At 39.5% G+C, this 26538-nt stretch overlaps 2 protein-coding genes across 8 annotated transcripts in view; both read right to left on the reverse strand.

The window, feature by feature from the left end:
• Window positions 1–650: 650 nt before the first annotated feature.
• Window positions 651–8284, reverse strand: LOC128803289 (complement C1q and tumor necrosis factor-related protein 9A-like). 3 transcript variants are annotated; one of them, XM_053970111.1, is made up of 4 exons: window positions 8208–8284; window positions 4706–4897; window positions 2670–2732; window positions 651–1757 (listed from the first exon to the last, which is right to left on the reverse strand). In XM_053970111.1, the coding sequence occupies exons 2-4, from the start codon at window positions 4869–4871 to the stop codon at window positions 952–954; spliced, it is 1035 nt and encodes a 344-aa protein (XP_053826086.1). In that variant the 5' UTR covers window positions 4872–4897; window positions 8208–8284; the 3' UTR covers window positions 651–951. The 3 variants fall into 3 exon arrangements, with proteins under 3 accessions (XP_053826086.1, XP_053826088.1, XP_053826085.1); XM_053970113.1 differs by lacking the exon at window positions 8208–8284 and adding an exon at window positions 6426–6809; XM_053970110.1 differs by lacking the exon at window positions 8208–8284 and having other exon boundaries at window positions 4706–5319.
• SPATA13 (spermatogenesis associated 13) overlaps window positions 8214–26538 on the reverse strand; it is a 170920-nt gene continuing 152595 nt past the window's right edge. For 4 of the 5 annotated variants that reach the window (XM_053970105.1, XM_053970107.1, XM_053970108.1 and 1 more), the window contains 7 exons: window positions 25773–25958; window positions 23515–23694; window positions 22666–22898; window positions 20133–20262; window positions 19219–19591; window positions 15385–15459; window positions 10178–14178 (listed from right to left, as the gene is read on the reverse strand). In XM_053970105.1, coding sequence (XP_053826080.1) covers window positions 13997–14178; window positions 15385–15459; window positions 19219–19591; window positions 20133–20262; window positions 22666–22898; window positions 23515–23694; window positions 25773–25958 — 1359 coding nt within the window. In that variant the 3' untranslated portion in view covers window positions 10178–13996. Of the gene's footprint in view, window positions 8379–10177; window positions 14179–15384; window positions 15460–19218; window positions 19592–20132; window positions 20263–22665; window positions 22899–23514; window positions 23695–25772; window positions 25959–26538 lie in introns of those variants that run through there. The other variant, XM_053970106.1, reaches the window with a different exon arrangement.

The following is a 26538-nucleotide window of genomic DNA, read 5'->3' on the forward strand; positions in this document are numbered from 1 at the left end:
TCTACTTTATTCTCTTCTAAGAGAAGTGAATGAGATTTCCCAATATTTTTTTTTAATATTTTTGAGTTTTAGAAGAAAAGGAGGGAGGGGGGAAGAAGACAAAAAAGAAAATTTGGGGGAAAAAAGACAGGTTTTTTTATGTATGTTTCATTTCCTGTTTTATGGTACAGGAAGTAATTGTTTTATGGTTTTATTTCTTGTTTTGTGGTACAGGAAGTAACTCTTGGTCAGTTCTCTGGCATGGCTGCTTCAGTATTGATTAAACGCACATTAATCTGGGAGAATTTGTTTTGCAGCAGCTAATTCTGAAGTACAGCAGCTTTATGCTGTATTTTTGCACTGGCCTTTTATATCTGCCCACATCAGAGAATCCACATGGCACTTCCTCCTATCACTCCATTTTGCTCAGTTTCAGACCTGTGACTACACAGAGAGCAAGGAACCATATTTAAAAACTGTAAATGAAACAATGAAACTTGCTTGCACCACACAGCAAGCAGCTTCTGTAGATATATCAAACTACACTAATTTCAAGTTTAAAAATAATTTTCAAGTGGTTGGATGCAAACTAACCAAGTTTCAAGTCCATCTACACATGCCACATTGGAAGATACAAACTGGCTTGGAAGAAACTGTTGCTTCTTGTTTATACAAGATATCCCACACGACATAATTCCAGAACTTTTGTCTTTTATTTCATCCCACTTTGCTTTAAAATTTGTTCTTCAGAACTGGGGTACACACCCCTGTGAATGCCTATGGTAAGTCACCAAACCACTAATGTGTTAAGCCCAGCACTGTAGATTCTGAAGACTTGTCCTCTCTTGTGCAGAAGCTGTTCCTGAAACCAAGCATTTTCTGTTGAATCCAGCAAAAATTGCCCAGCAGATAACAGCTTTCTTAGGGAGGGCTGAGGGGCACAGGCATGCAGCACTCAGGGATAATGCGGAGCTACAGCGTGGGCGGCAGCAGTGGCTCCAGTGGGTCAGCAGTGCTGAACAGGAGGAACCCAGAGAAGGTGGTATCGTCATCGCCGTCTGCAAACAGCCCATTGAAAGCTTCTCCTTGGTGGGCCTGCAGCCACACCTCGTCTCCTCCCTGCAGCTCGAGGATGGTGGCCCCCGAGGCCTGGTCCTCTCCGCTCTGGTACCTGTCCACCGTGTGCAGCATCTTGATGCCGTTCTTAACAAGAGCTACTCGCACGTTCCTTGAGTAGACGGTGATGTGGTAGGTGAAATAGTAAACACCAGGGTGTTTGCAGGTGAACTTGCCAGTAGCTGAGTTAAAGTCATTCAGACTGTTATACAGCACCTTGTCAAACTTGATCGGGCGATTCGGAGGGGGAAACTTGGTGTTGGCTGTAAGGCCAACACTGAAAGCACTCCTTGGCAGGACTCCTGGGGCACCTACGTTCCCCTTGTCTCCTCTGTCTCCTTTCAAGCCTCTTTCCCCCTGAACTCCTGGATTACCCTGTGGCCCTATACCTCCAGTATTACCTTTAGGACCTGGATTACCAATTGGGCCAATTGGCCCTGGGAAACCAACTCTTCCAGGATGGCCAATTTCACCCTTTGTCCCTTTTGGACCTATGGGTCCAATGTCTCCTTTTAACCCTTTTTGTCCTTGCAGTCCTAGCTCTCCCTTCTGACCTTTGTAACCCACTGATCCTATAAATCCTTTTGGTCCCAGTTTCCCAGGTGGTCCTCTTTCTCCTTTATCTCCTTTGTTCCCCTTCTCTTCAACAGTCCCATTGGTTCCTAAAGGAAAAAAAAAAAAAAAAAAAACCAAATAATAATAAAAACAAAACAAAACAACTCCACAACTTTCTTGTGATCCTCCACTGGAAGACACAAATTGAGGTTTATAATGTGGAGATACATGTTCAGGTGCACATCTCCACTGTGCATACTCCACTGTGCTCACTGTACAGACTGTTTTTCATACATTTAAGTGCAGAATAAGCATAATGACTGAAGAGCCTGTTATTTTATTAGAAAACATGTGCTCTGGCTGGCAGCAGCAAGAATAAGCTCAAAGAAAGGAAGGTTGTCTATGGGTTGATGATAACACTGACAGCTCACATCATCTCATACACAAGCAACATCTGTCCACACTTTTTTACAGCCTTTGGTGTACAGAATGGATGAGAGGGTTCACAATTTAATCATAGGAAGGGTTTTTTTTTTACAACACCCTGAACTTGACTTGAACTGTCACATGTTTCTATAATTTCTACATATAATTTCTACTTCTCTTGGGTTACATAGGTTGCTACTGCAGTACAACTAAAGGTGTTTTGTCCTGGTTACTTGCCACCCTATGCTTTATTTATCCTTCATCCATCATTGATCAGAAGATCAAAGCCTTCAAAACTGTTCTGGTTGCTGCACAAGGCTTTGAAGGTGAAGATCTCATGTTGTGAAAGGCACTTTAGCAGTTGATAGACAAAAGACACCATTAAGAACATATGCTCAATCCATCAAGAAAAGATGCTGATCAATTCTGCTCAACAGCCTTTGGCTTCTCATGTTAGGAATAATGCTGTTTGTACAGTTTGTGGTCTCAATTTAGAAATGAGAGAATTTAAAATAAATGAGATTGTATGATGAGTTCACAAACACAAGGGCAGCAGTTCATAGACAAATATTAAATTGAAGCACTTCTCTGACCTCGTTCACCTTTCTCTCCATTGACACCATCTTTTCCTGGACTGCCAGGAATTCCTGGTTCACCTAGTACAGAAATAAAAACACAGATATTCATTAAACAAATTACCAGAAAATTTGTGAAGAATCCATCTTTAATCCTTCCTTCTCAAGCCTGGCCAAACAGTAATGTAAAGCATACCCTTATTCCTGAGTTTTAGTGTCTGCCACTGCTGGTAGTTTTATCTTACTACAAGATTGACAAAGAGCAGAGAAACTCTGCTTGAGGATGGTGCTTTTTGGGTGCAGAAGGAATCCTTGATGAAGAGGTGAGTTATTGAGACATGTACAGTTGTTATAACCTGGTGAGGATCACCAGTGTGAAAAATTCTTCTCTTGTTGCCTCCATCCATGGAAATTCAGCAAGAAGCATTGCTGGGGCATGAAGCCTAGCAGTTAAACAAGGACGTGGTTTAGAGGTGGGCCTGGTGGTGCTGGGTTAATGGTTGGACTAGATCATCTTATAGGCCTTTTCCAGCTGTAATGACTCTGTGATTCTAGGAATGGTGAACTCCCGCCTCAAGAAGAGACATGCAGGAGTTTGACCGATGGTATGGATCATTACAGTGGAATAATATTGCCTATAAAGCTGAGGAAAGCATTCACATTCTTGATCCCTGTACCTAGCATGACATGGACTTTCCACTGCTCTACAGAGAGCAATTATAGAAGTGATTTTTGCCGTACAGAGGTAGTACAGAAGCCCACGAGGTCTGTGATCAAATAACTGGATACATCCCAAGTGCAGCAACAGAATTAAAACAGAGTTGGCAGTTTGGTTGTAATCATACTCCAAGAGTAGCTCTCCAGTCATATGGACCAGAGAACAGTTCTTTGCAGTTTCTTGCACATTGGGTGCATCCCAGCATCTGCTGAAATTTCATTGACTGGGTAAGGAACAAAATTCGTTCTCATGTATTAAACCACAAAGATATATCTACACAGAGTGTAAAGAATGGTGCATTCACCCCACTTTGTTCAAATAAAGAACAATCAGTACAGTCATCATAACAGATGATTTAGGAACAGTCATCATAACAGATGATTTAGGAAAAACGTTGGGGAGTTTATCAGAATCTAATGGTATCATGACAACTCACTGGAGTGGAGGAAGGGCCTTTAGAAAATAAATGAAAGTACGAAAGCTTTAGGTTTTCTATTTTTAAGACCTTTCTGGAACCCTGCATACAGAAAAAGAGGGCAGTTAAATGTATGTGCCTATTAAGACGCTAATGGAAATCTTTGTTTCTTTCTAGATTTTAAAAGGTGATGAAGTGGTATATGTCCACATGCCTGCAGATTTATCACCTTGTGCAACCCTGGCCTTGATATTCCAGCATGGATACAAGGGCCATCATTAACCTAAGGCTTAAGGTATTATGGGGGTGATTAGCTTTAGGATGCTGAGATTATCTCTGGCTTTGATATCTCATACAAATCTCTATTATAGCCTGCTGAGCAGAAATAAATCCTATATTGTTGTTCAATAGTCTCTATTTCTGAACTTACTCTAGTGGCTCTTGAGTTACAGCAAGTAGGCACACTCAGAATCAAGTCTTACAAATGTATAATTTTGATAAGAAAGAGAAATCTTACCACTGCATACTTCCTACTACACCAAACAAGGTATCAGTTGTTGCTTTTTTTTAGTAGACTTGAAGCTCCTTGCAGAAATATAGTTTCTATCTTAAAGGAGTAGGAGTAGGTTTGCAGGCTTTAAAATTTTCAAATAGACTTGAAAATATTCCCATGATAAAAGGTAAATCCTTTTTTTCTTTTGTTTTTATCCCATGAACCTGACATCTCCATAGTATTTGCTGTCTTGCTTTCATTAACCCTTTCTTTATATTTCCTTCTTCAAATAGGTAAGTGACAAATGTCTGAAAAGTTTTCTGAAGGCTAGGCAGAACAATCCCATTCATGCAGAGTAACTACAAAGAAATTTGGGAGTGAATGGCCTTGCATTTGATATATTAAATCATTCATTCTGAACATAGTACCTGTATCTCCCTTGTCTCCTTTTGACCCATCACGTCCGTCACGGCCAGGTATGCCATTGTGCCCAGGATTGCCAGGGATGCCAGGATACCCTTGGGTGCAGACGTCCTGGTTCTGTGTTTCTGCTGTGCTGACTACAATAGCCAGCAGTACAATCCAGCTTTTCATTCTTTAGATAGGTTATATGGCTTTGACTGAAATATTTAAGAAGAAAAAGTACATCTGCCTATGTCTACCTTAGAAAGGAATGCAGGGTGGTGCAGGGAGGAAAATAAGGAAATGGGTTTTCACCATGTCTATTCTTTTGTTTTATTTATCTCTCTATAGCATTAATTACAGTCCTGGAGACTACTGAGTGCTATTTTAAATAATTATTTAATGGACATATCAGTTCTGGCATCATTCTACTTTTGAAATATTAGCTTTACACTATTCTCCATCCACATTTCTCCCTGCACCTACTTGTGACTGCATGGTTGTACCTTTCACCTCCCAGGAAATGGTGTAATGGGAGGTGAGCTAAGGCAATTCAACCCCCTCATTCAGCAAAAAGCAATCACTTCTTAATTTTTTAAAAATTGCTAGTCACTCGACTTAGTCCCCTACTGGGTTAATAAGTTGAATGACCTCAGAGGAGAAGTTAGAGCTGGAGCAGAGTGAGATGAGGGTGTGAGGGATCAAGATAGTTTTTTTGGCAAAAACAAGTGTTTAGTTGGGTGCTCCCAATTCATGTAACTTTGCTACTAAAAGTCCATCTTATATTTATCTTTTCACTACAGAGTCCCTCCTATATAATGTCTTTTAATATAGGCCCATTGAAATACATTAAGACTTAATCCTGGACACAGCTGATTTAATTCAGTGTAAGAGCAATTGATAAGAAGAGATTAGACTGAGGATTAAAAAGCAAATAGCAACAAAATTAATACCTGTTTTATTTGGAATTAATATCTATAAATGTCTAATGCACAGAAGCTTCAGCTATATAGGTTAAGTACTTAAACAGGTAAAAGTAATTGTTACTATGAGTAAATTTTACACAATTGGCTTTGGAATTGGTTCTTTTATTAATGAGGAGTAAGATGACTATTTCTTTTGCAATATTAACTAGCATTAACTAAAAAATGATGGCTCCTCTTTAATCCTTTCACCACAATTTCTCACTCTCGTGAAACAATGCACACAAGTACCACATAGAGAGACACCAGTATGTCCTCAATAAGAATAATTACACCCTTAATCTAATTTATAGAGTAAGACTTTAGCTTTGGGACATGTTCCTTAATCTTTTTATTCTGTGTTCAGAAAAGTCCCCCATTTTGGAACCATTATTAGAAATTATTTATGGGGTCTTTGCCAATGGATTTGCTCAGAGATGTTTGATCACCAGCCAGAAAAATCCCACTTTGCTGCTGCTGGTTGGCATTAAAGAGAGGTGAAAATAGATAAGACATTTGTTCCTTCTAAGGTATATAAATATTTGCTGCCTTAGTCAAAGGACTCCGTAAGAGTCCAAAAGGAAGTGCTCTGTATGACACTGTTAGGTAATGATGCATCCCATGGAGAAGACTGACAGTCCTTGTCCACTTACAGAAAACCCCATTCCCACTTGTCTAGGGAAGTGTTTCCTGCCTAGACAGTGTGGTTGGCTCCCATACATGCAATCCTCTCCACAACCTGACATCAACATCATCATCATATATATAGGACCTTTGTTCTTACCTTGTTCACCTGGTACTTGCAGTGTTCTTGGGCATCTTTAAACTGAGTGTAGAAACTTCATGTAAAGGAATGCACACTCCGATATGTGCCTTGAGGACAAGCACTTGTTTGGTCAATAAATTGTCAAAGGTCAGTGAAGTCACTAAATTGTCAAAGGTCAGTGATTTAATTTTGAGAGCTGTTCAATAATTAAAACAGAGGTTTAAAGTGGAATCTTTCTATTTATTCCAATATTAAGCTGAAGTGCTCTGTACTTTGGCTTTTACCACTGTTACATAATAGGAAATTGATAAAATGGATTAGTAAGGCTTTGATTTCCCTATTCCTTTGTACAAATACATCACACAAATGTTAGCCTCTGACAGCTTGGATGATTTGTAGGATGGAAGGCATGTCTCACACCATTACTGTGGTGCTAAAATATGTAATGAAGGTAATTTCTGAATCAGGTAATTTACAATGGATTTAGGGACAAAGACTAAATTAAAACAAAAAATGCTGAGAATGTGGCATTACAATTATTAGGTGATTATGGAAAAGAAGGAACAAGGTTAAATTAAAAATAGAATAAATAAATAGAATTACAAAGTTTTTTATGTGTAATTAGCAGGTTCCCTATCTAGCTATTCAAGTAACAGTCAAAGCTATTGGGCTACTAAATTATGTATTAGTGGTAACTAATTTGAAAAAAAGCTGTAACTCAATTCTTAACTGTGTCTTCTTGAAACTACTGGAACTGCTGTTGTCTAAGGACTAGTGGAAGTCAACTGAGCTTATCATCACCTCCCTAAATGCTGATCATCAACAGTGAAGGTTAAAACCAAAAGTAACGTGAGTTAGTGTGCTAGAGGAAGCGCCCTTAATTCACCCTTGTTTCAAGTGACTGCAAACAGTCTCTGAGGGTGTCACCACACTGCAAACATGTTCCCTCAGCACAGCAGAGAGACGAAGTTTTCTGTAAGATCTTCACCACCACCCTGTGGCGACGGCAAAATATTGCAAGAGTTGAGTTGCCCTGGCTTGAACCTGGGACATCGTGTCCACCACGCTCTGGGGAAAAGGAGGGACCATGGGCAGCAATTCGCTGCTCTACCTGAATGAACTTCTGTAGCCAAATTAATCTTGCTGCTAACTGAGAAGGAACGAGAGCCACAACGAACAACCCTTTTCTCTTTACCCATTAAGCACCATCTGAAATTTTCTAAGCCTGCTTAGCCTCAGCCTCCTTTCTCAATTAAAAGTTTGAGTAATTAAAAAATAGCCCATCCTGACAGTTAGGAATAATGTCATTCATTAGTTACCTATACCTTGATAGACTCCACAGTTAGTCTGCTTTGATGCATTTTTAACAGACAAGCAAGAAAACTGCTGTAGAAATAGCCTCAAAGACAAATGTTTCCTTCAGCTGCTTTTTAGTGCCTTGTCTCATCACAGAATGATTTGAAAATAATTACATGGGAGCAAGAGTTCATCATTTGCTCTTAAAAAACATTGCATATGAAAGGCAGGAGATGCAGAGGTTTTTAAATTGACTGCTGTGCTAATTACCTTTGTTAGGAGATTAATATGACAGCAATGACCACGATGGTTAATTAGATATACCTGACCCTATAAGCAGAGCAGTTTCTAGACACTTTTTCAGTAAGTCAGTATCTCTAAAGTCTGGGGTGTGCTTATAGGAAGAGGCCATGGTGCATCTGGGGCTCATTCTTTCCTCTTAAGAAGTTTCAGCTTTCCTGAAAAAAAATCCCTGGAAGAAACAGTTGATAAATCCTACATCACCTTGTGTTTGGAGAGAAACTCAGCTCTTGAAGAGCAGTGGTACTCCTTCTTCTCAGATCTGCCCTTCTGTACTTCACTGACATGACTCCAGTGATGTGGATGGACACCTTCCAACCTCTGCTTGTCTGCAGAGTGGTTTTGGCTGCCATTGCAGGTGTCCCACTATGAATGCTTAAAACATTAAAATGACTCAAATAAATATTGTCCAGGTGTCAATCACATATACACACTCCCCAAGATGCACAACAGAAATGCACCGGTGTAATGATGTAATGTAAACAGAGGGAAGGTTGATGGATGCGGGTCTTGTCTGCTGCAACCTGCTGAAGGTGCCAGCAGAGACATTTGCAGATGCCACAAGGAGTCTACAAAGGAGGTGTAGGTGTAAACACATGTACACACACCCCCACCCGTTTTTTAAGAACAGAGCCTAAATATCTAATAGTGGCAGTAGGTGAGTTCTCAACCCCAAGCACTGGACAAGTTCTGATTGCAGTGAACTAAACAGAGACTTAAGATTAACAAGAAAAGTGTTATGCTGACAGTTTATAGTTTTGTCATATTCTTACAATTACATATTCTCTAGATAGAGTAACTAGATTTTGTAAAGCATTTAGAAACATATTTATTTGTGTAAGGAGCATTTGTGTGCTTTTCTTACAAGCTACATGGTGTGCTGTTTTTCACTGCTGAGTTTTTCATTTCTCCTTTGATTATGGAACATGAAAAGGCCTGAGTCTTTGTCTCTGTTACCAAGCACAGATCATTATGCAGCCTTTGGAAAAAATCTGAACAACAACAACAAAACAAAAAAAATCTAAGACAAGCAGTGCTATTTCTGTGCAAACTAAAAGCTCCATCTGATAGATCAGCTCTCAAGTAACTTAAAAGCTGAAAGTACAGAATGATTTACAGGATTTAGCCTGACTGCCCAAGCATGAAATAAAAGGCACAAATGAGCTCACCCTGGCCAGATGAACCACAGGGTCCTTAGAAAGCTTACTGATTGCTACATCCTACTGCAGTGTTTGCTTAGGGTGTTTTTATGTCATCCAATCTATCTCACTAAGTGCTCAAACTGTGCCTTTCACTTTAATGCTGGAGCACTCAGCACACATCCCACCACAGCAGCAGCTGCCTTTGGAGGCAGAAATTCTCAGCTGTGAGATGAACCAAGAAATATATGAGCCTGGATGTTGGAAAGGGGTAAAGAATAAGCAAATCAACTATAGTGCCAGCATTTAAACTGGTCAAAACATTTCTGATGAAAAGATTTTAGCAAAGTATGTTATTTTGTTAAAGCTGGTGTGTCTCACCAAAACACAATTTTTGACACAGCCTGGAGCAGGAAGGACACAGGCACACCTTTCAGATGTGGCCCTCTGCCCTGTCAGAATAATACAAAAAACTTCCCTGAATCAGAGAAGTCGAATCCCAAGTGTGTTGCTCTATCAAGCAGGCAGGTAAGCCTGTTCACACTTACATGCAGAACATGCCTTTTGGGTGAACCCATTTAAATGGTTTTGCTTTCATTCCAAAGAAAAGAAAATTAAATCCTCCTTATCTGCACTGCAGTATTTAACTCACCATCCTCTGTTAGCAGGAGTTTTATTAGCACAGAAGTTGCACCTGCACGTATTGCAAGGGGTAGTGTGTGAACACCCTGCCAGGACAAGGTAAAGCACAGTAATCACAGGCTGAAACAGCAGCAAGTACGAGCTTTGCCTGAACAGTGAAGACTTCAATACCAAAACCAGGCTTAGACGTTGTTAAAATGAACTTGTGCTGGGAAGTAATAAAACTGTTACTAGGAAAACAAGAGAGGATGGCATGACTTTTTTCTTTAAAATACTAGAAGAAATATGACAGTTGATAGATTTTTGCATCAAAAAGGAAATTTTGTAGACAATAAAAAAAAGCACAACATTTTAAAACTGCACATAAAGTTTTATAAGACACAGATTAAGAACTTCAGCTTTGTATATTATTTAATTCAACCATGTACAATAAGAGAAAAATAATAGGAAAGTAAGTCTGTACTCATTTCCAGAAAATAGATTCATTTGACAAACAACATTCAAAGAGTAAATAAACCTTGCAATGCAGTTACTCCAGAACAAATGCACATCAAGCTACTGCTGTCCTATACACTGTACTTCAGCCGTCAACAGCCAATTCCTCTGCTCTGCAGCCAGGACACTTCATTTACAACATGTGTAACAGCACACACATGGGGTGAGATGCACAAAGCACGGTAAGGAAGGTATAATGTTACAAAACACTTAACAAAATAAAATATATATGCAAGTTATCCCTAGTATTTACAACAAAGAGTTTTAAATTAGAGATCGTATAGAAGGCATCTGCTACATACAAATGCCACACATATAGAAAAAAAAAGCAGAAAGGCAGTCAGAGAAAGGTACTGTGTTAGTTATGGCTAAAGACCTTTGGCTCCAAAACTGTGATATAATAATTTCCGAAAGACAACTAAAATGTGGAACATTTGAGAAGTCTGTCTTTGAACTCAGTTCTTACACTGACCACTAAAATTCAATGTGAAATTTAGCATGGCAAGAGCCACTTGTAAAACAATCTTATTATTTTATACATCAAATGCTCTGAGTTGGATGCAATTATGGTTTGGCATTTCCTAACTTAGTGGGAACACATTTGAGGACAATTATATTTTACTGCATTTCATGCAAAAAGTCTGAGGTTATCTGCTCAGCAGGCCATCAGGAAGGCTCTGGCTGGGCTTTATCAAAATGAGGCACAAATGTTCTTGGTAGTTGCCCTAGAATTTTTTATAGTAACTTAAAGCATGCAAGTGGAAAAGCATGCAAGCTGCCATCACAGCTTTCTGCTATATATTAAGTTTTGTCACCAGAAGGAGAATTGGGGCAAGAGTTGCTAGAATTCAAACTTCTACATTTTAGTTGCAACTCCTTCGCACAGCCTCTGAAGTGAGGCTTTTACTCCCAAGTAAATATTTGTCTTAATTGTTGAATAATATAATTGTGTGTTTTCGTTTCACTATAATTTGTTTAAAGACTGTGGCATAGTATAAATTTGGCCTGTCTTACTATATTCGATCTTAAATCTGTTGCAAGGTCATATATTGCAAAGAAAGACAGAGAGAGCATTACAAAACAACCATATCTATATGAAGGGTACTATATGTAAAACTGTCCTGAGTAATCTGTACCATGAAATATTTTCTTTTTATCTCTTTGAAATTCACTTCTTGAGAAAAAACTTGCCGCATCCAAAACCATATGCAAACATTTCTGTTCATTTTTAGGGCTAAGGCACCAGCACTAATACATGGGAAGAGCCTTCATGGGCGCTGACATGTCAGAAGTAAGATCCCCAAACCTTTTTTTTCCAGCACCCCACAGAATCGAGCACTGGAAGGAAGTAGGCTTCAGCGAAGACACATATGTAAGTGTGGATCTCAATGTCTTCAGGTCCAGCTGGCAAAGTTTCTGGGTGAGCACTGCAATCCAACTTCAGCATTTTCATGCACTCAGAACAAGTCTTTCAAAATATGATTACGAAAAATATCATCTTCACTCAAACTGTACATGCATCTCATTGGTTTACAGGCCTGAACGTGGCAAGTACCCACAAAAATGGGTATGTAAGAAACACAAAAGGCTTACTCATTTGAGGGGAAGGGTGTGCATCCATGCCTGCATTTGGAAGTCTGCTCCTTGTGTTTAAATTGAGCATTTACAATTTTCTATTTTAAAAAATCTGAGCAGCAATGGCTGGCTTAAACATCAAGAGAAATATACAAGTAGCTTTTTTCATTGACTTCCCTGTGCATTTTCTTTCAGCTGTATCACTACAAATGTCAGTGTGCACTTGCAGTTCTTAACTAGTTTAGGTCATTTCCCATTGCTATGGGAAAGCACAAGCGATGAAATTTACTATGCAGGGCACAATTTGGCTGAGCATACCAGACTTTTGCCTTATTGCTGAGCTATATACACAAGGCATTTGAAATGTACAGTTGTCAAAAAGATGTAATTTAAAATCAAAACCACAAACCTGGGCTTTGCAGAAGTGGCCACAAAGTTATGAAATCACAGAATTCAGTTACTAGTGGGCTTCACAACACTGATGATAAATAAAAATATGGAGGTAACAACAGTAGTAGGAACAAATACATCTTTAAATAAGGCTTTTTTACATTGTTGTTAAAATGCCTGGTGTTTAGACCCTTGTTTGTTTTTCATATATTACAGATCCATGACAAAGCTGACTGTGCCCATTGTCAAAGAATACCCTTGGATCTATCCTAATCATCAGGTAATGCCCATAATCAGCAGCATAGGATAAAGTATTGTAAAGACATTCATAGCAAATCGGTTCTGAAACATACTGAGTCTTCATTTCCTTCCATATTCCCAGCAGTCTTGTCATCCTTGATGAGAGCAAGCAAGCAGAAAGTATCAGTGCTACAAATATCAGGATCCTCTTTCTTCCTGGTGGCTTTTTAAAAGTTATTCTCACAGATCAACTTCATGCCACAGAGGAATTGAAGAAATGCAAATCATGGATTGCATATTCTGACCAGAACTGACCTTAATCAAGTCAGGTTCTTCCTCTTCCAATGGGGACTGATGACACCAAGACAAAAGTTCATCTCTGGTCCACACTATTTCTCTGTCCCTTCCAGTAAGGATTTCTCTTTCTTTTTGAAGAAGTTATTGGTCAAAACCCATTGTCAATTGAATGTGTACAAGAAGCATGGATCCAGACCACTTCAATGTATTTATATTACAATTTATTCATTTTCTAAGTCCAGCTATGTGAATAAAAAGCATGAGATCTATGTAACACAGCCAGCCACATAGTCACCATGTACTGTCTCAACTCTGATTTTGTACATTCACATTATCTCTGTGAGAAAATAAAAACGTATTTTTTACACAGAGAAATAAGCATATTGGAAATACAAAGAAGAATCTCCCAGGTGAAGAAATGCGTGAAAAAGCAATGTGAAAGCTCTACACTGAAGAGCATACATGCATGCATCTGCTCTGACTGAAATGAATCAATCTGAGATGCCCTGGGCTCCTCTTGCTTCACCTGTGTGCAATAAATGCACATATCTTTACAGTCCATTTCACACTCTGTTCATGTTTCTATAGGACAAAATAAAATTTCCCTGTTCCAATCTGGAATATGGTAAGGCCTTGTGGGATGTTCTCCTGCCATTTGGCAATGTAATAGAAAAAAGACAGGAAGGATTAGGGTCCACTGAATTCTGCAAGAGCTGGTTAATTGCATGGGATATCTCCACCTGATTTTAATGGGTGATCTGTGCTCAGTGCTCCAGAAGGAAGGAGAAAATTCTCTTAAGACTCCTTCCTGATACACCCCTATGGAAAAATTCCTCCCTATCCAAAATTTGGCCGTCAATATAAGGTTAAGAAAAATGAAATGTTACAATGACCTGCACGATTCCATCACTACTTCAACCTAACTAAGAAACAGGTATCAAATATTGCTGTTTCTGAGTAACAGCAAGTTGTCTGTGTCAGAAGAGAGACTGCTCTTCATCAGCAATGCTGACACTTGGCAACACGGACTTCAGAGCAGCCCTGACAAACTTCTTTCTTATCAAAGACAAAGGCTGCATTCGTGGCTCAAGGGAACCCAAGGTTCTGCCTCTGAAACAGGAGATTTGCTGAGCTCAAGTAAGCTTGACTGTCTCCAAGGTCCTCCTCTGGAGTGAGTCTCCCTCTGTGTTGATGTCCTTCCAGGTCCTTGGCCCCTCACTTTTTAAAGGGAGTGAGTTTGTTGAAGGTATGCCAGAAAAGGGATGGCTTCCGCTTGGGTTCTGCCAGGGCAAAGACCTGCTGCTGTGGGACGCTGGTAGGCACAGTGATGTGTCGCTGGTGAAGGGGATGAAGGGTTTGATGTGGAGGAGGCACAGGACACCCACTATAGCTCACACCTGCAGAACAGTTGGAGAAAGCACCTGAGTCAGCCAGGGAAATTTAACCACAGAGCCAGAGGACATGATGAATTTTGCTGTGGTCTTGAATGGCAGAACTACTAAGGGTCACCTTTTTTGATGTTTGACTTTTTAATTGCTGCACTGATCTGTGCAGCAGTAATACCGGTAAAATAATATAACAGAATTACCAAAAACAAGCAGCACTTTCACACAGCTGGACTATATTGTTTGCACAAGTAATCTTGGTATTTCAAAGGAATGACTTCAAACAGGAGACACTAGTACTTCAGTCCACTCTCAGAGTAAGGCTGGGTAAAATACTGCTACCAACAAGAATGTTATTTCTTCCATTTGAAATACATTTTCAGGGTTAATGTTCTTAAGACTTGGAGCTTTGTGCATTCTGAACAGAATCACCTAATCACGAACTTTAGCCACACCCCTGAAAATCCAGACAGGTTGTAGGGGTATCTATTGATTAAGAGAAAATGCTTTAAGAATATTAATCCCAGGGAACAGAAGATAACCTAACATCAGCTCCTTCCCTCCTAGACTAAGATTTAAATCTTATTCCACTTTTCTCTCAGCACACTAGAGATTTACCCAAGTTTGAATTTAAGATGGAAAAGGACAAAATCTGTTGTGATTTGTTTCTGTTGGGATTATTTTATGAGAGAAGAAAATAAAAAAGCCATTTCCTGACAAACAAGCTTCTGGTCAATCCTTCCTTCTAGACGGATGCCAGAAGAAGCCATTTTGACTGTTATTGCAAATAATATAACAATGTGGCTTGCAAAAAGAACTTTAGGACATTTTAAAGAAGACACAGAATTGATAAAGAAGAACAAGCTCTTTGAGTAAAAGCAAAGGAAGGAATCATAACACTAATTTATAATTTAACCTGTGCATCCAGTTCCTCACAACCTTAAACAACCTTGCCTTACCTCTTGAGTTTCTTCTCTAATATACAGAATACTGACTTGTCTGTTTGAAGAATCTCAGGGAGCTGATTTAGTAGACAGTTTACAGAGATATTGGAATTTAATATTAAAATACAGGTTAATGGCAATTATTTGGCTCCATGTAAGCCACAAAAAAAGTTTTTAAAAGATTGAAGAACTCAGCCACAGCCAGACTGTGCTACTTCCTAATGAAAAGATCAATGGAACACAGTAAGAAGGTAACACAATTCCAAACACCCACCTTTAATTTTTCCTTGCCTTGACTTACGGGCATTCTGCATGGCTTGCTTCTTCTGGTTTTCTGAGATTTCCATACCTAAATCAAAATGTAAATTAGGGCACTAGTACATAAATACTGTATCTAATACTTGATTGCATTAAATTAAAACAAAAAAGTAAACTGTATCTTAAACAATTTTTGGTAAATCTTAGTAGCAAAACACCTGAAGTTTTTAGAGTACGTTTTATACTGTCAAATGAACTTAAAGAGGGTTTTCCACGGGGATAATGATGGGTAAGCCCAGATAACAAGAGATTAAAAAAAAAAAAAAGGTGTAAATTAAAATTTTTGAAATCTATAAGTCACCAAGTAATAGATCACAAACGCAGAATCCTTTTGTTTTTCACTCACTCTGAGCTAACCTGGGTGACAGATTGGAGTCACTGCTAGTACAAATCTGGGTATCTTTGCCTTCACTCAGAGGAGAGCATTACAAAATCTGACAGACGCTGAAGCAGGCTGTGATGTGGTTTTGGCTGCATCATTCTGGGGCTGGATCCCTCACTTGGGTTTCTCATACATACTTGTGTAACTTACATGAAGCACATGGGTAACCCTATGCTATTTACTATCATTGACAGGCGTATGGCTGAGCTGTGGTAAGTACAGAATTGACAGACATTTGCTAGAAGGTAGCGTCAGACACTGGTGCTGTCTGGAGCGCAGGTAAAGGCACTCTAGTTTCCTCTCCCTGTACACTACACAGTTGAGATACATGGAAATGTCACATTTGCACAAGGTGACAAAGGGGTGCACATGCTGTTTCATTTCATGCTGTGCATAAGGCTGCATTTCACACATATGCACAGAAAGAGCACCGAAGCTGTGGTTCAAAGCCAGAATGAAGTGTCTGCTTCAGTTCCATTTTGCATCTTCCCTCACTTCTCTATACTTTTAAAGCTCCCTTTTTTATCCTGAACTTCTGAGGAATTTATTACAAATCAGCCTATTAACTTAAAACACCCACAATTTTTGGGTAGCAGTATTTTATTTTATTCTGCAGGGTTGTTGTTTTTTTTTTTCCTTTATAGAAACAAGGAAACAGATTTTTAAAAATGAAAGCAATTTCATCAAGAGAGATCAGACCACTTTCTTAGGGTTACTGTTAGTGGTTTGGAGAAGGATTTTCAGGCTGTGGTCTTTTTTCTCATATATTCATAAAAGCTAAGAAAAGCTAGATATGGTTTGGGAGACAATGACTCACACCAAAGTGTCTTTGAAAATAGAAGTAAAATGCCATTTGCAGTTCTGAATTAAAAGAGTATTATTTGTTCACTGAGTGGTCAGATTAGAGGCTTTGTGTATAGTCCAGTAAGATAGCTTACAAAATAAACAAGACAAATTTAAACCTGAGGTTGAGAATAGTGGCATTTTTCCATTGGTTTTGGCTAAAGGAAATGTCCAATTATGCCAAAAAAAAGAAGAAATTTTAGAAAAGAAACAGTCTTCTGTTAATGGAGGAAACATCCAAGCCACTGTGGCTCACAAGACCAGATGGACATTAGCTATTACAACTCAACTATCTTTCCTCTGGTCCATCATACCTGTCCCAAAACAGGAACATCAGAATAGTGAGTTGCAACACTTGAAAAGCAACTTTACAGAAGGCTGGATGTTACATGGGCAGAGAAGACTGCATGTGCCTACATGTGCCTATGTGCCATTATCAAACATACAGTTTCTCTTTTAACTGGTTTGTTTTTTTTCCCCACTATATTGCACTGTGGCTGAAGAGCATCAAGCACAATGAACTCTCCTTGTGCAGCTTTTGCACTCAGCAACCATGGGAATTTGTGACCCAGCCCCAAGGGTTCGTGCTTTTATGACAAATCTCACTGCCAGTGCCACCATCACTGTTGAATAGCTACTCTTCTGAATATCATGTTGATTTTCATGAGGTCCCAGCAAAATAAATAGTTTTTAGGGCTGTAGCTGCTACACCTTTGCAGTTTCCTCATGCTTGGGGATTTCTGCAGCAATGTCACTTAGGAGGAATGGTAACACCAAGACAGACCTGAGGCTGCCCAGGGCAGAGCCTCAGGCGCTTCCTGACAGACAACATCTAACTTGCTCAACATACTCTCCCAGTGCTCCCTAAAGTAACCACCCAAGAGGCAGTGCGGAGCTCAAGAAAGCTTCTTCTTAGAAAGGATGGAAATGCAAGTGTTCACTTGCTCACTTTTTATCTTCTTTACCTCAGTCTTGCTCACAAAAGTGCAGAAGCTGTGTTTTACTCAGTAGCATCCTTCCATGTATTATGGTTCTCATTCTATACTGGAGTGGAGTCATTCTGTAACTTTGTTGTAAGAGGGGCTGTGTGGACAATTATGATCAGATCCTCAGCATTGCTCTATTACCCTCTGATCACCTTCACCCTTAGGCAATATCCACTATTTTATAGTTCTGTATAGGTGAATTAGGAAGGCAGCTACCTCCCACTCCTGTGAGCACAAGGTGATAGAGCAAGGCATGAAAGCCGTCAGCATTGTGCCCACCAACTCTGACTGTAATGTCACACTGTGATATTCAGCACTGGAGAAGGGTCAGGTTTGCAAAGTCTGAGGGAAGTTTAGCTGTGGCTCCTTCATTGTTTACTCTAGTTTCAAGATGACTGGGATTAATTGCAACTGTTGATGCAATGTGGAAGGCTTAAAACTGATTTCAAATTGAGAATGAATTGGCAAGCTTTTAAGTATTTTCTTCTGCTTATGGACTATCTAAAATACATATGGAAGAGGCCTTATTTTCGTCATACTTACAACAGTATCAAACAAGAGAAAGCCACTAAGATCAAAAGGGTTACATTTGTAATGTAAGGGTTATTCCTGTCTTCCTATTATTCTGACCATGTGTTTTACATGATCATGGAATATAAGGTCTGGCATCTTGTTTAAGTTTCAATAATTTCTGAATTGTATCATCCACTTCACTGCACTTCCAGTGTTAACCTGATGTCAATCCAAAGCCTTAGCCTCAAGAATGTTATTGAAAAGAAGTTCTCATGCAGCCAACATACACAGATACACTAACATGACATTTTAGAAACACTAAAAAGAGGTTTTTTTTTAATTAGTGTTGCTGCTTTCTTTGCATATGTTTTGCCAATGAAATTTTGCTGGAGCTTTTGTCACTGACCTTAAAGAACGCATGAAACGATATAAAATCAAAAAACTAATCCTAACTATACATTGACACAGAAGACATACTGTCCTTGGAGTGTCTAAAAACGGTCCTAGGATTTACTACCTTTATTCCTGTTCACTCATTTCTCTGCACCAGCACCAGAACACTCACTGCCCGGTGGTGCTATTGCTGGGTCTGTAGTTAATGACACCATACAACTGCATGGGCCTCCTGGACACAGGAGGTGCCACTATATGACAAGGACAGTATAAATCTACAATTATTGCCGTTTGGCTTTGTAAAAAAGTGTCCTTTACAAACAGATATTTTTGACCAACCATTCATACAAAAGCGCAAAATCATTCATACAGAAGATTTTAGATGGATTTTTATTATTGATTGGTCTTTGTGAATTGCATCTTGTCATATCTCATCTCTCATTCTGCTCCATCATGCACCAGAATCATATGGGTGACACTACCTTTCGCCCTGGACCTTTGGCCCACAGTGACAGGGCAAACACACCTGAATAGGTTTCACTTACACAGCTAAACAGCATGTCAAGTAAGAAAGGGACACCAGCTCAAGAAGACAAGAGTGCACATCTGTACAAAACAAAGAACTGCAAAAGCAAGTTTGTTTTAAACACTGTTTAGAAATTGTTTCACTCACCCATTTCCTTGTCTTCTTGAACTCTTCTCCTTTCACTTTCACATGCCTCCATCCATCTCTTTTTATCCTCCTGTTTTTTTGCACAGAACAAATGAACCTCTTCTGTTGCTCTGTTTATTATCTTAAAAGCATTCTTAACATTGATGTTAAAATCTTTGTCTCTGCCATCTTCAGTGTCTACAATTTCTGTCTCATCCATGTCAATACGATCCTTGTAGTACAAGATATCCCTTCTCAGCAAGTCCTTCTTACAGAACACAAGCTGATGGTCAAAAAGGAAGAAAGTCCTCTGCTGGCTTTTGCCTTGTTTTGATATTTTGGTCAGTTCTCCTGAGTGGATCAGTTCTGAGCTTCTGGCTAACACATCTGGTCCCTAGAAAGACAGATATATAGAGATATGTAGTAAGTAAATAATATTTTAAGATCTCACTGTGTGTCTAACCAGTCTCACTATATAATAAAGTCTTAAGTTCACTCACTTTTCTTGTATTTTTATTATTAGATTTGAAAATGTCACACAATGTAAATAATATAGAGGTAAATTCAGTCAATGTGGTTCTGCTCTACTTTATTGCTGCATAAACAGAGGGAAACATTTAAGTCAGTGAAACAGGTTCCCGTTCTGACAGACCTACCAAACTTCCAAATGAGATTCAACATTTTTAAAAGCTCCATTTTGCCATCTCATCTCAAAGACAAGCGTCCATGTTAATACATACTGCTCTTTCTGAACTATAAACAAGGTTAATCAGTAACAGAAACATTGTAAATGAAGCAACTGGACTTTTAACTGAGCAATGACCACTTGAAAAGTAGACACCATAAACAACCACCTACGCAGAAAGACTCCTGCAGGGGACATCAAGTCTTGTACACAGTACCTTTGCCCAGGAAAGGCACAGGCTGACACTCACCTCCCAGTCTACGATAGAGACTTGCCAACGGGCAATCTTGTCTATGCTTTCTAGTCTCCGTTTTCGCTCGTTGATCAGGCATGCCACGTTCTTCATGGCCTCATATGCAGCTTTTATGTTGCTATAATCACTGGGAAATGTAAGCACATTTCAAGGATCAATTATACAATGCACATGATCACAAACCATGAAAATGATGCAACCACAGTGCCTGCAGAATTAGCCCACATTATCCACTCATCCCTCTACTCAGGTACTTAAAACAGAGGAACTTTTACTTTATTTAAAAAAAGGATTCCCACTATTCCAAACCCCACACAGTAGCCTGTACAAGTCAGTGCTGCTGTACTGCTGGGCTTGTCTAGCAGCAAATTAGTAGATTGATAGAAGGAGGCAGAAGAGACTGATTAATGAACTGCAACACTGTCTCTACTGAAAACAATGGTAGAACTCCCACTGACCTCAGTGATGGTTGTATTTCACCAAAGGACTGTGTTTTTAGTGGGATTTTTTTGGGAAGGGCATTCTTTTAATCATGTCTAACAACTGTATTTTCTCCTTCTTGTTCCAAATGACTGGGTCAATTAACACAAATGGGGAATGCTAGGTGGACACAAAAAGAACCAAAATCAATCCCACACAGGGTGAGAGGAGCCCAAAAAAAGGGGCACCAGAGAGAGGAATTAAAGGAGACAATATGAAGAAAGCATCCTGTTTCTACAGGACAAATGTGTAAGAGCCATGATGGTCACCTGCCTCTTCCTGCTTTGGAACTAAGGCAATTTACTCAGGCCAATCCTCCTGTCCTTCTTGCAATGCTCTGCTCCCCTCCTTCTTTCCTGAGCTCCCACCATGCCTATGGATCTCCCCAAGCTTGCAGGCAGTTTTTTTTTTTTTCTCCTATGAATAGCATCCATCTCTCCTTTGTCAAATGGAGTCTCTCAGAAGAGAGAAGGGAAGAGACGTATTTCTTGCTTAAGGAGTCCCAGCAGAGCAGCAGCTTTTCCTCTTTTATTAGAATGCCTCTTGCAGAAAAGGGAGCCAGAGGCAAAAACCAGCACGAACCAGAAGTAAATCCTGCCAAGGCATTAGCCTCGCTGTCCTTTTTATCTGCTTCTGTCTCAGTTCCAATTTCCATCAGCTGCTGATGATGGAGGCACTTCCCTTCTGAATGTGTGCATTCTCTCCTCTCTTTATTTACATTGGTACTTTGGAACTCTATTCTGCCACGCTAAATACAGAAAGTGAAATTATCAATAACAGGATCCTACAACGACAGGGAGATGTCCCACAGGGTGACCACATGATATTCATACTGCTACACTCGCCCCTCCTTATCTCAGCTCCTTTTTTCTCTGTTGGTATTTATTCCACACTTGCTACACAACTTGTGGCCTTCACAGCAGTCTGTGCATATTGGAACTTCAAATTTTTTTTGGTAGCTAGGGCCTACCAAAACCCCTAGCTGGCTGGAGCTTTCCCAAGGCTCCGTGTGGGTGTAGATCTGCCTGTTTGTGAGCATCTCTGCACGGTGGGTGCCTCTCTGTGCTTGAAGGCATCTCTGGATGCTGTGGACTCAAGAGGAAAATAGGTACTACGGGAGGAAGGTGGTAAGACCTCGATGTCACTTTATCTGCAGGTTTAATAGCTCACAGAATAACCTTTCTAAAATTAGTAGCAGTGAAAGAGAAACTCTAGTTAGTAATTCTTACTGCAGCACTTCCCAGGTAGTCACAGAACTGAACAGAGGCATTTCACATCTAAATGTGCTTCACACACCTCATATTTTGCCCCTGGCAAAAATCCAGTGGTCTCCAAGGGAAGTTTTCTCAAGGTTAAAGCACTGACTTTGGCCAATGAAGCATTGCCTCAGGCTTCATTTGGACTTTGAGCACAGGGGTCACAATGGAATACTTTCTTGCAATTATACAAGATAAAAAGACAGTTATAGATAAAATCTCAATTTAGTCAAAGATTGAATCAGTGCAGGGGTATACCAGAAAGGCTATCTGCAACTTCAATTTTTATTTATGCCAGCTGAATATTTAGGATCTGGACTTTACTGCAAATTAAGGTAATGTTTATTACTATTAAATTTCTAAAACAAATTACCTCCAAACTTACTAAGGTTGTGGTTATTTTCTAAGGCTCTCTTCACTTTTTCTTACATCCATAACTTTTATGAGTCTTCCCCTCTTCCACTTTGGATTTCTTTCTCCTTGACTTCTTTTGACACACTGGCCTTTTTTTTACTCTGAATTACACATCCCTCCCTGCATCCTGTTTAAACACCATCTTCTTCTCCTTCTCCCTCTTGACTTATTCCTCATTGTGTCTTGCATCCTCTCAGTCCCCTGTGCTGCTCTTTCAGATGCTGTTTTTGTGACTGATTATGATGGTTCCAAGAAGCCCTGTTTATCATGGTCCATGGCAGTTTTGTTCCTGATCTCAAAAGCTTCAGTGTTGTGTCACCCAGAAAACTTGAGTAATTAGGTGTTACTGCTATTATAGAGTTTGTTATTAGTTCTCTCACCTGTGCTCCTGAGTGGTGTATTTGAGCAATTCTGCAAGCTGCAAAGGATATTTGCAGATTTTCTGAACAGGCGTGAGAAGAAAACCGTCAATGGCAATGTCAATCATCTGCTGAAGCAAGCGACAGGCCTCGAAGAAATGGCGGTATTTGCCCTGCTTCATCAGTCTGGAGAGCTCAATGCAGGCACTGGGATGATTGTTACAATACTCCGAATAAATAGCAAAGCCTTCTTGCTATCAAAAAAAAAAAAAAAAAGGTACAACTTTACTAAAGTGTTTGTCTATAAAGCAGAAAAGCTATTTTTGTAATATCTATTATATATAATTAGATTAAGTAGTCAATTTTCTATATTGCTTCCAGGCTGATCAGCCTTGAAATATGCAGAAATCTAGCTGTCATAACTATGTACCCTTCTTTGTCAGAACACAGAAATAAAGGTCTCTTCTCGAGTCAAGATAATCAAACCCACTTTAAGAAGTATTTTTATTTAGGGAAGACAGCTATAAGCTTAGCAAGTTTCTATCAAAAACTCACAGCCTATCTCCCCACTACCTACCTTAATGTCTGTATGAAGTTTTTGCATGCTGAATATGAGACCACTGCAACCTGTGATCATTAGAGTTTTGACAAGGAAACTTAAAACTGTTTACAAAATTACATGATTGCTAAAGATGGGGAAAAATCTAAAACAAATATTTAATTAATTGCAAGGTACTTTACATTCTAAAATGCTGCCATTTTATTATTTAAGAAGCACTTGTTAGTAAAATCCCCTCCTAATATGGTAACTTGGCTTTTTATTTTCATATTTTGTTAATTTCATAAATAGAACCAACTTTTTCAACCTACATGTTGAAGAAAACATGACCCTATTTCACTTAGATGAGGTTCCTCTTTGTTGTACTGTTTCTCAAGATCCTTCAGAAACTTCCTTTGGAACTTGTAAATATCTTCAATATTACCAAAAATGGTGCTTAACTGAGCCGTGGTGAACATTCCTGTATGTTTGCGACACTGCCGAATGTAACCCTGAAATGAAATAAAAAACACTCCTTAGTCTGAGGATGTGAGACAGGTATCCCAAAAATGAACAAAATCATTTGAGCTGGCAAGACCCCTGGGGTCTCCAGGCAAGGGCGTGGTTTCCCTGCCACACACACACAGAAACAGTAGTTCAGATTTGCATCTGAGATCTTCACATGTGGATTTTTGGGGTCCAGCCCCTGTCTCAGGGTACCCCAAATGAAGCAGGGAACCTCCCAAGTATAAAGCCCGCTCGCATCTCCCTGTTGCGAATACGCTGCAGGGACTGAACCTCCAGGAACAGCTGCTGTGCTCACAGTCTCACAGCAGTTTTGGCACCAGGGTTCAGGGAGTGCAAAGGTTAACTGATGTGATAGGGGCTATCTGCCAGGCTCCTCCATTTGGCTGCTGGCAGGCAGGCCTCCTGCAAACAGCTCTGGGAGCAGACAGCTGAAATAGCCTTGCAGTTGCTCTGGTGAGGTTTACCAGGAAGCAACACTGACTGTTGCTGGCACTGTTAGGAATATTCCTGTCTCCTCCACAGCCATCTGCTCTGAGAGCTGTGCAGTGGCTACGCTGCAAGCCAGCTACCGCATTTCCTACTGCACCAACAAGGAAAGCTAATTCCTGTGCGGCTCCTGTAATGTGGACTGCAGACACTTCTTGAACGTAAAACATGTTTTATGGGTATACTCTAGCTCCATGATCCTGGCTACAACCAGCCTGAGTGATTCATTTGAGGGCTGAGCTTGCAAATTTGGGTTACTATCTGTGTAGCTTTTCTGGCTTAATCTTAACTTGAGTGTATTTTCAGCCTTATGTCCTATTTGAACCACCCTACAGAGTCACTCTGAGGACAGCAGACTATCTCTACCCCACATGTTGAGCATGGCCCATTGCTTCTCGGAAAATGTGAGCTTGCTCTCTTGTACTAAACTCAGATGCTTGCCAGATATTAAAAACCAGGTATAGGATATACGTATTAGAGAAAACTAATTAACACATGCCTAAGTCTTAACAGGTCACTAAAATATGAGAGCCATGTCCTAGAACTCAGCTAGCCATGGCAGCAGCATAGGACAGCGTACAAAATCTTCCCTGGTCTTTCATGCACACAATAAATCTTACTGGCTTAAGTAAATAATAAATATAAATGATAAAATTTATATTTAGTGTTTTAAAATTAGCCGGTTAATAACTAATTTTTGTCCTTCCTCTCCTTTTTTTCCTCTTCAAGAAAAAGGCCTGATCTAAAAATGGAAAAAAAAAACAAAAAACAGCAACAAAAAAAAGAAAACCTACTGCTGCCTTGTCTACTTTCTTGTGAATGAAATAATCTAATGGTAAATGGTAAAGGATGACAGCATGACAAATACAAGGACAGACCTAGCAAACTAAAGCTACAAAGAATATTTTTGTAGGTTGCTTAGCACCACACCAGATGCAAACCACAAAGACAAATCAAATACAGGTCAAATGCATGACAACTCATGTCAGAAAAGGCAAACTTCAGTGAAAAGTATTAAGGAGCTTCTTGCCCAAGAGTGAGCCTCCAACAAATACTGAGAAAAAAAGCAGAAAACCACCTCCATTTTATGGTTCGAACAAGCAAGGCAGATCTAAAACACCCTTAGATTTCTTCATAACTCCTAAACATCCATTAAAAATCTTCTCACTTGAGAAAACAGGGAGAAAAACCAATTAGCAAATACTCTTTCAAAGTTACTTCCAAGAAGTTTTGTCACTGAACTGTAAATTATTTTATTACAGTTACTCAACTTTTTCAATACAGGGGCAAAAAGCTCTAAATAAACTGGACTTCCTTCTCTCATTAATTATGGAAATAGCAGTCAGAGAGGCGCTTTCTCGCTGTCAAAAATGGAAGTTTTTTTAAAAGAAAGGAAGCAATGGCTCATGGCAGTCACCAGAGAGGAAAGCCGTAAGAGGAAACGAAGAATCTGACTGACAGCGTCAGAAGCGCAATTGGGAGTATTTACATATAAGAAACCACTGTGGCTCTCAAGTTATATGGAATGATTTGCTCTCATTAGGTCAGCAGAACGTCCTCAGGTTAAACCATGTACCTCACAGATGTCCTTGAGATGCTTGATATAGACTCGTTCTGTTTTCATAATTTCCTGTATAACGTTGGTTCTCATCTGATCCCTGTTTTCAGCTATTTTCTGGCGATGCTTGCTACTATCTGAATCTTGTTCTTCATCCTGGATATTACTACAATTTTCTGGCACTTCTTCCTGATTAACTCGCAGCTGCAGCCAGAACAAACAAAGCAATTAGAGTGAAGCAGAAAGTTTTACAATATGTGGTAAAACTGTTACAAACTTCTTATACTAAAGAGAAGAATGGATACAGACATGCTCTCATCTTATAGAGGGGGCTTCACAACAGGATTTATCTCATTGTACTCACTGCATATTCAAATAGTGTTGAAATTTCTGACTGGTCAAATACATGACTTTCTACTTATAGTATTTGAGAGAGTCTACACTGTGCTGTCTATGTACTTTTCAGAGTTCAGCTTATTTCTGACCCTTACTAATAGTTAATGTGTTTAGCCAAGTTAGCATAGGGGTAAAAATTACAAAAGTAGACACTCAACCACTTTTGAATAGTTTCCCTGTGCCCCATCTGTATGATGAAGATAGCAGCACCTCCTTTTCTGACTTCCATCTGACTGCCCAGGTTGTCTACAGATTAGGAAGGGGAAAGGGAGGAACCACCTGATGCTGCACTTTGTGTACTTCATGCAGTGTGGCCCACATTTCACTACAGGTTCTCAAAAGGCAGTTCAAATTATTTTCTAAAACATACTTCACTTTTTTACCATCT

This window comes from Vidua macroura, chromosome 2, assembly GCF_024509145.1.
Source record: "Vidua macroura isolate BioBank_ID:100142 chromosome 2, ASM2450914v1, whole genome shotgun sequence".
Lineage (NCBI taxonomy): Eukaryota > Metazoa > Chordata > Aves > Passeriformes > Viduidae > Vidua > Vidua macroura.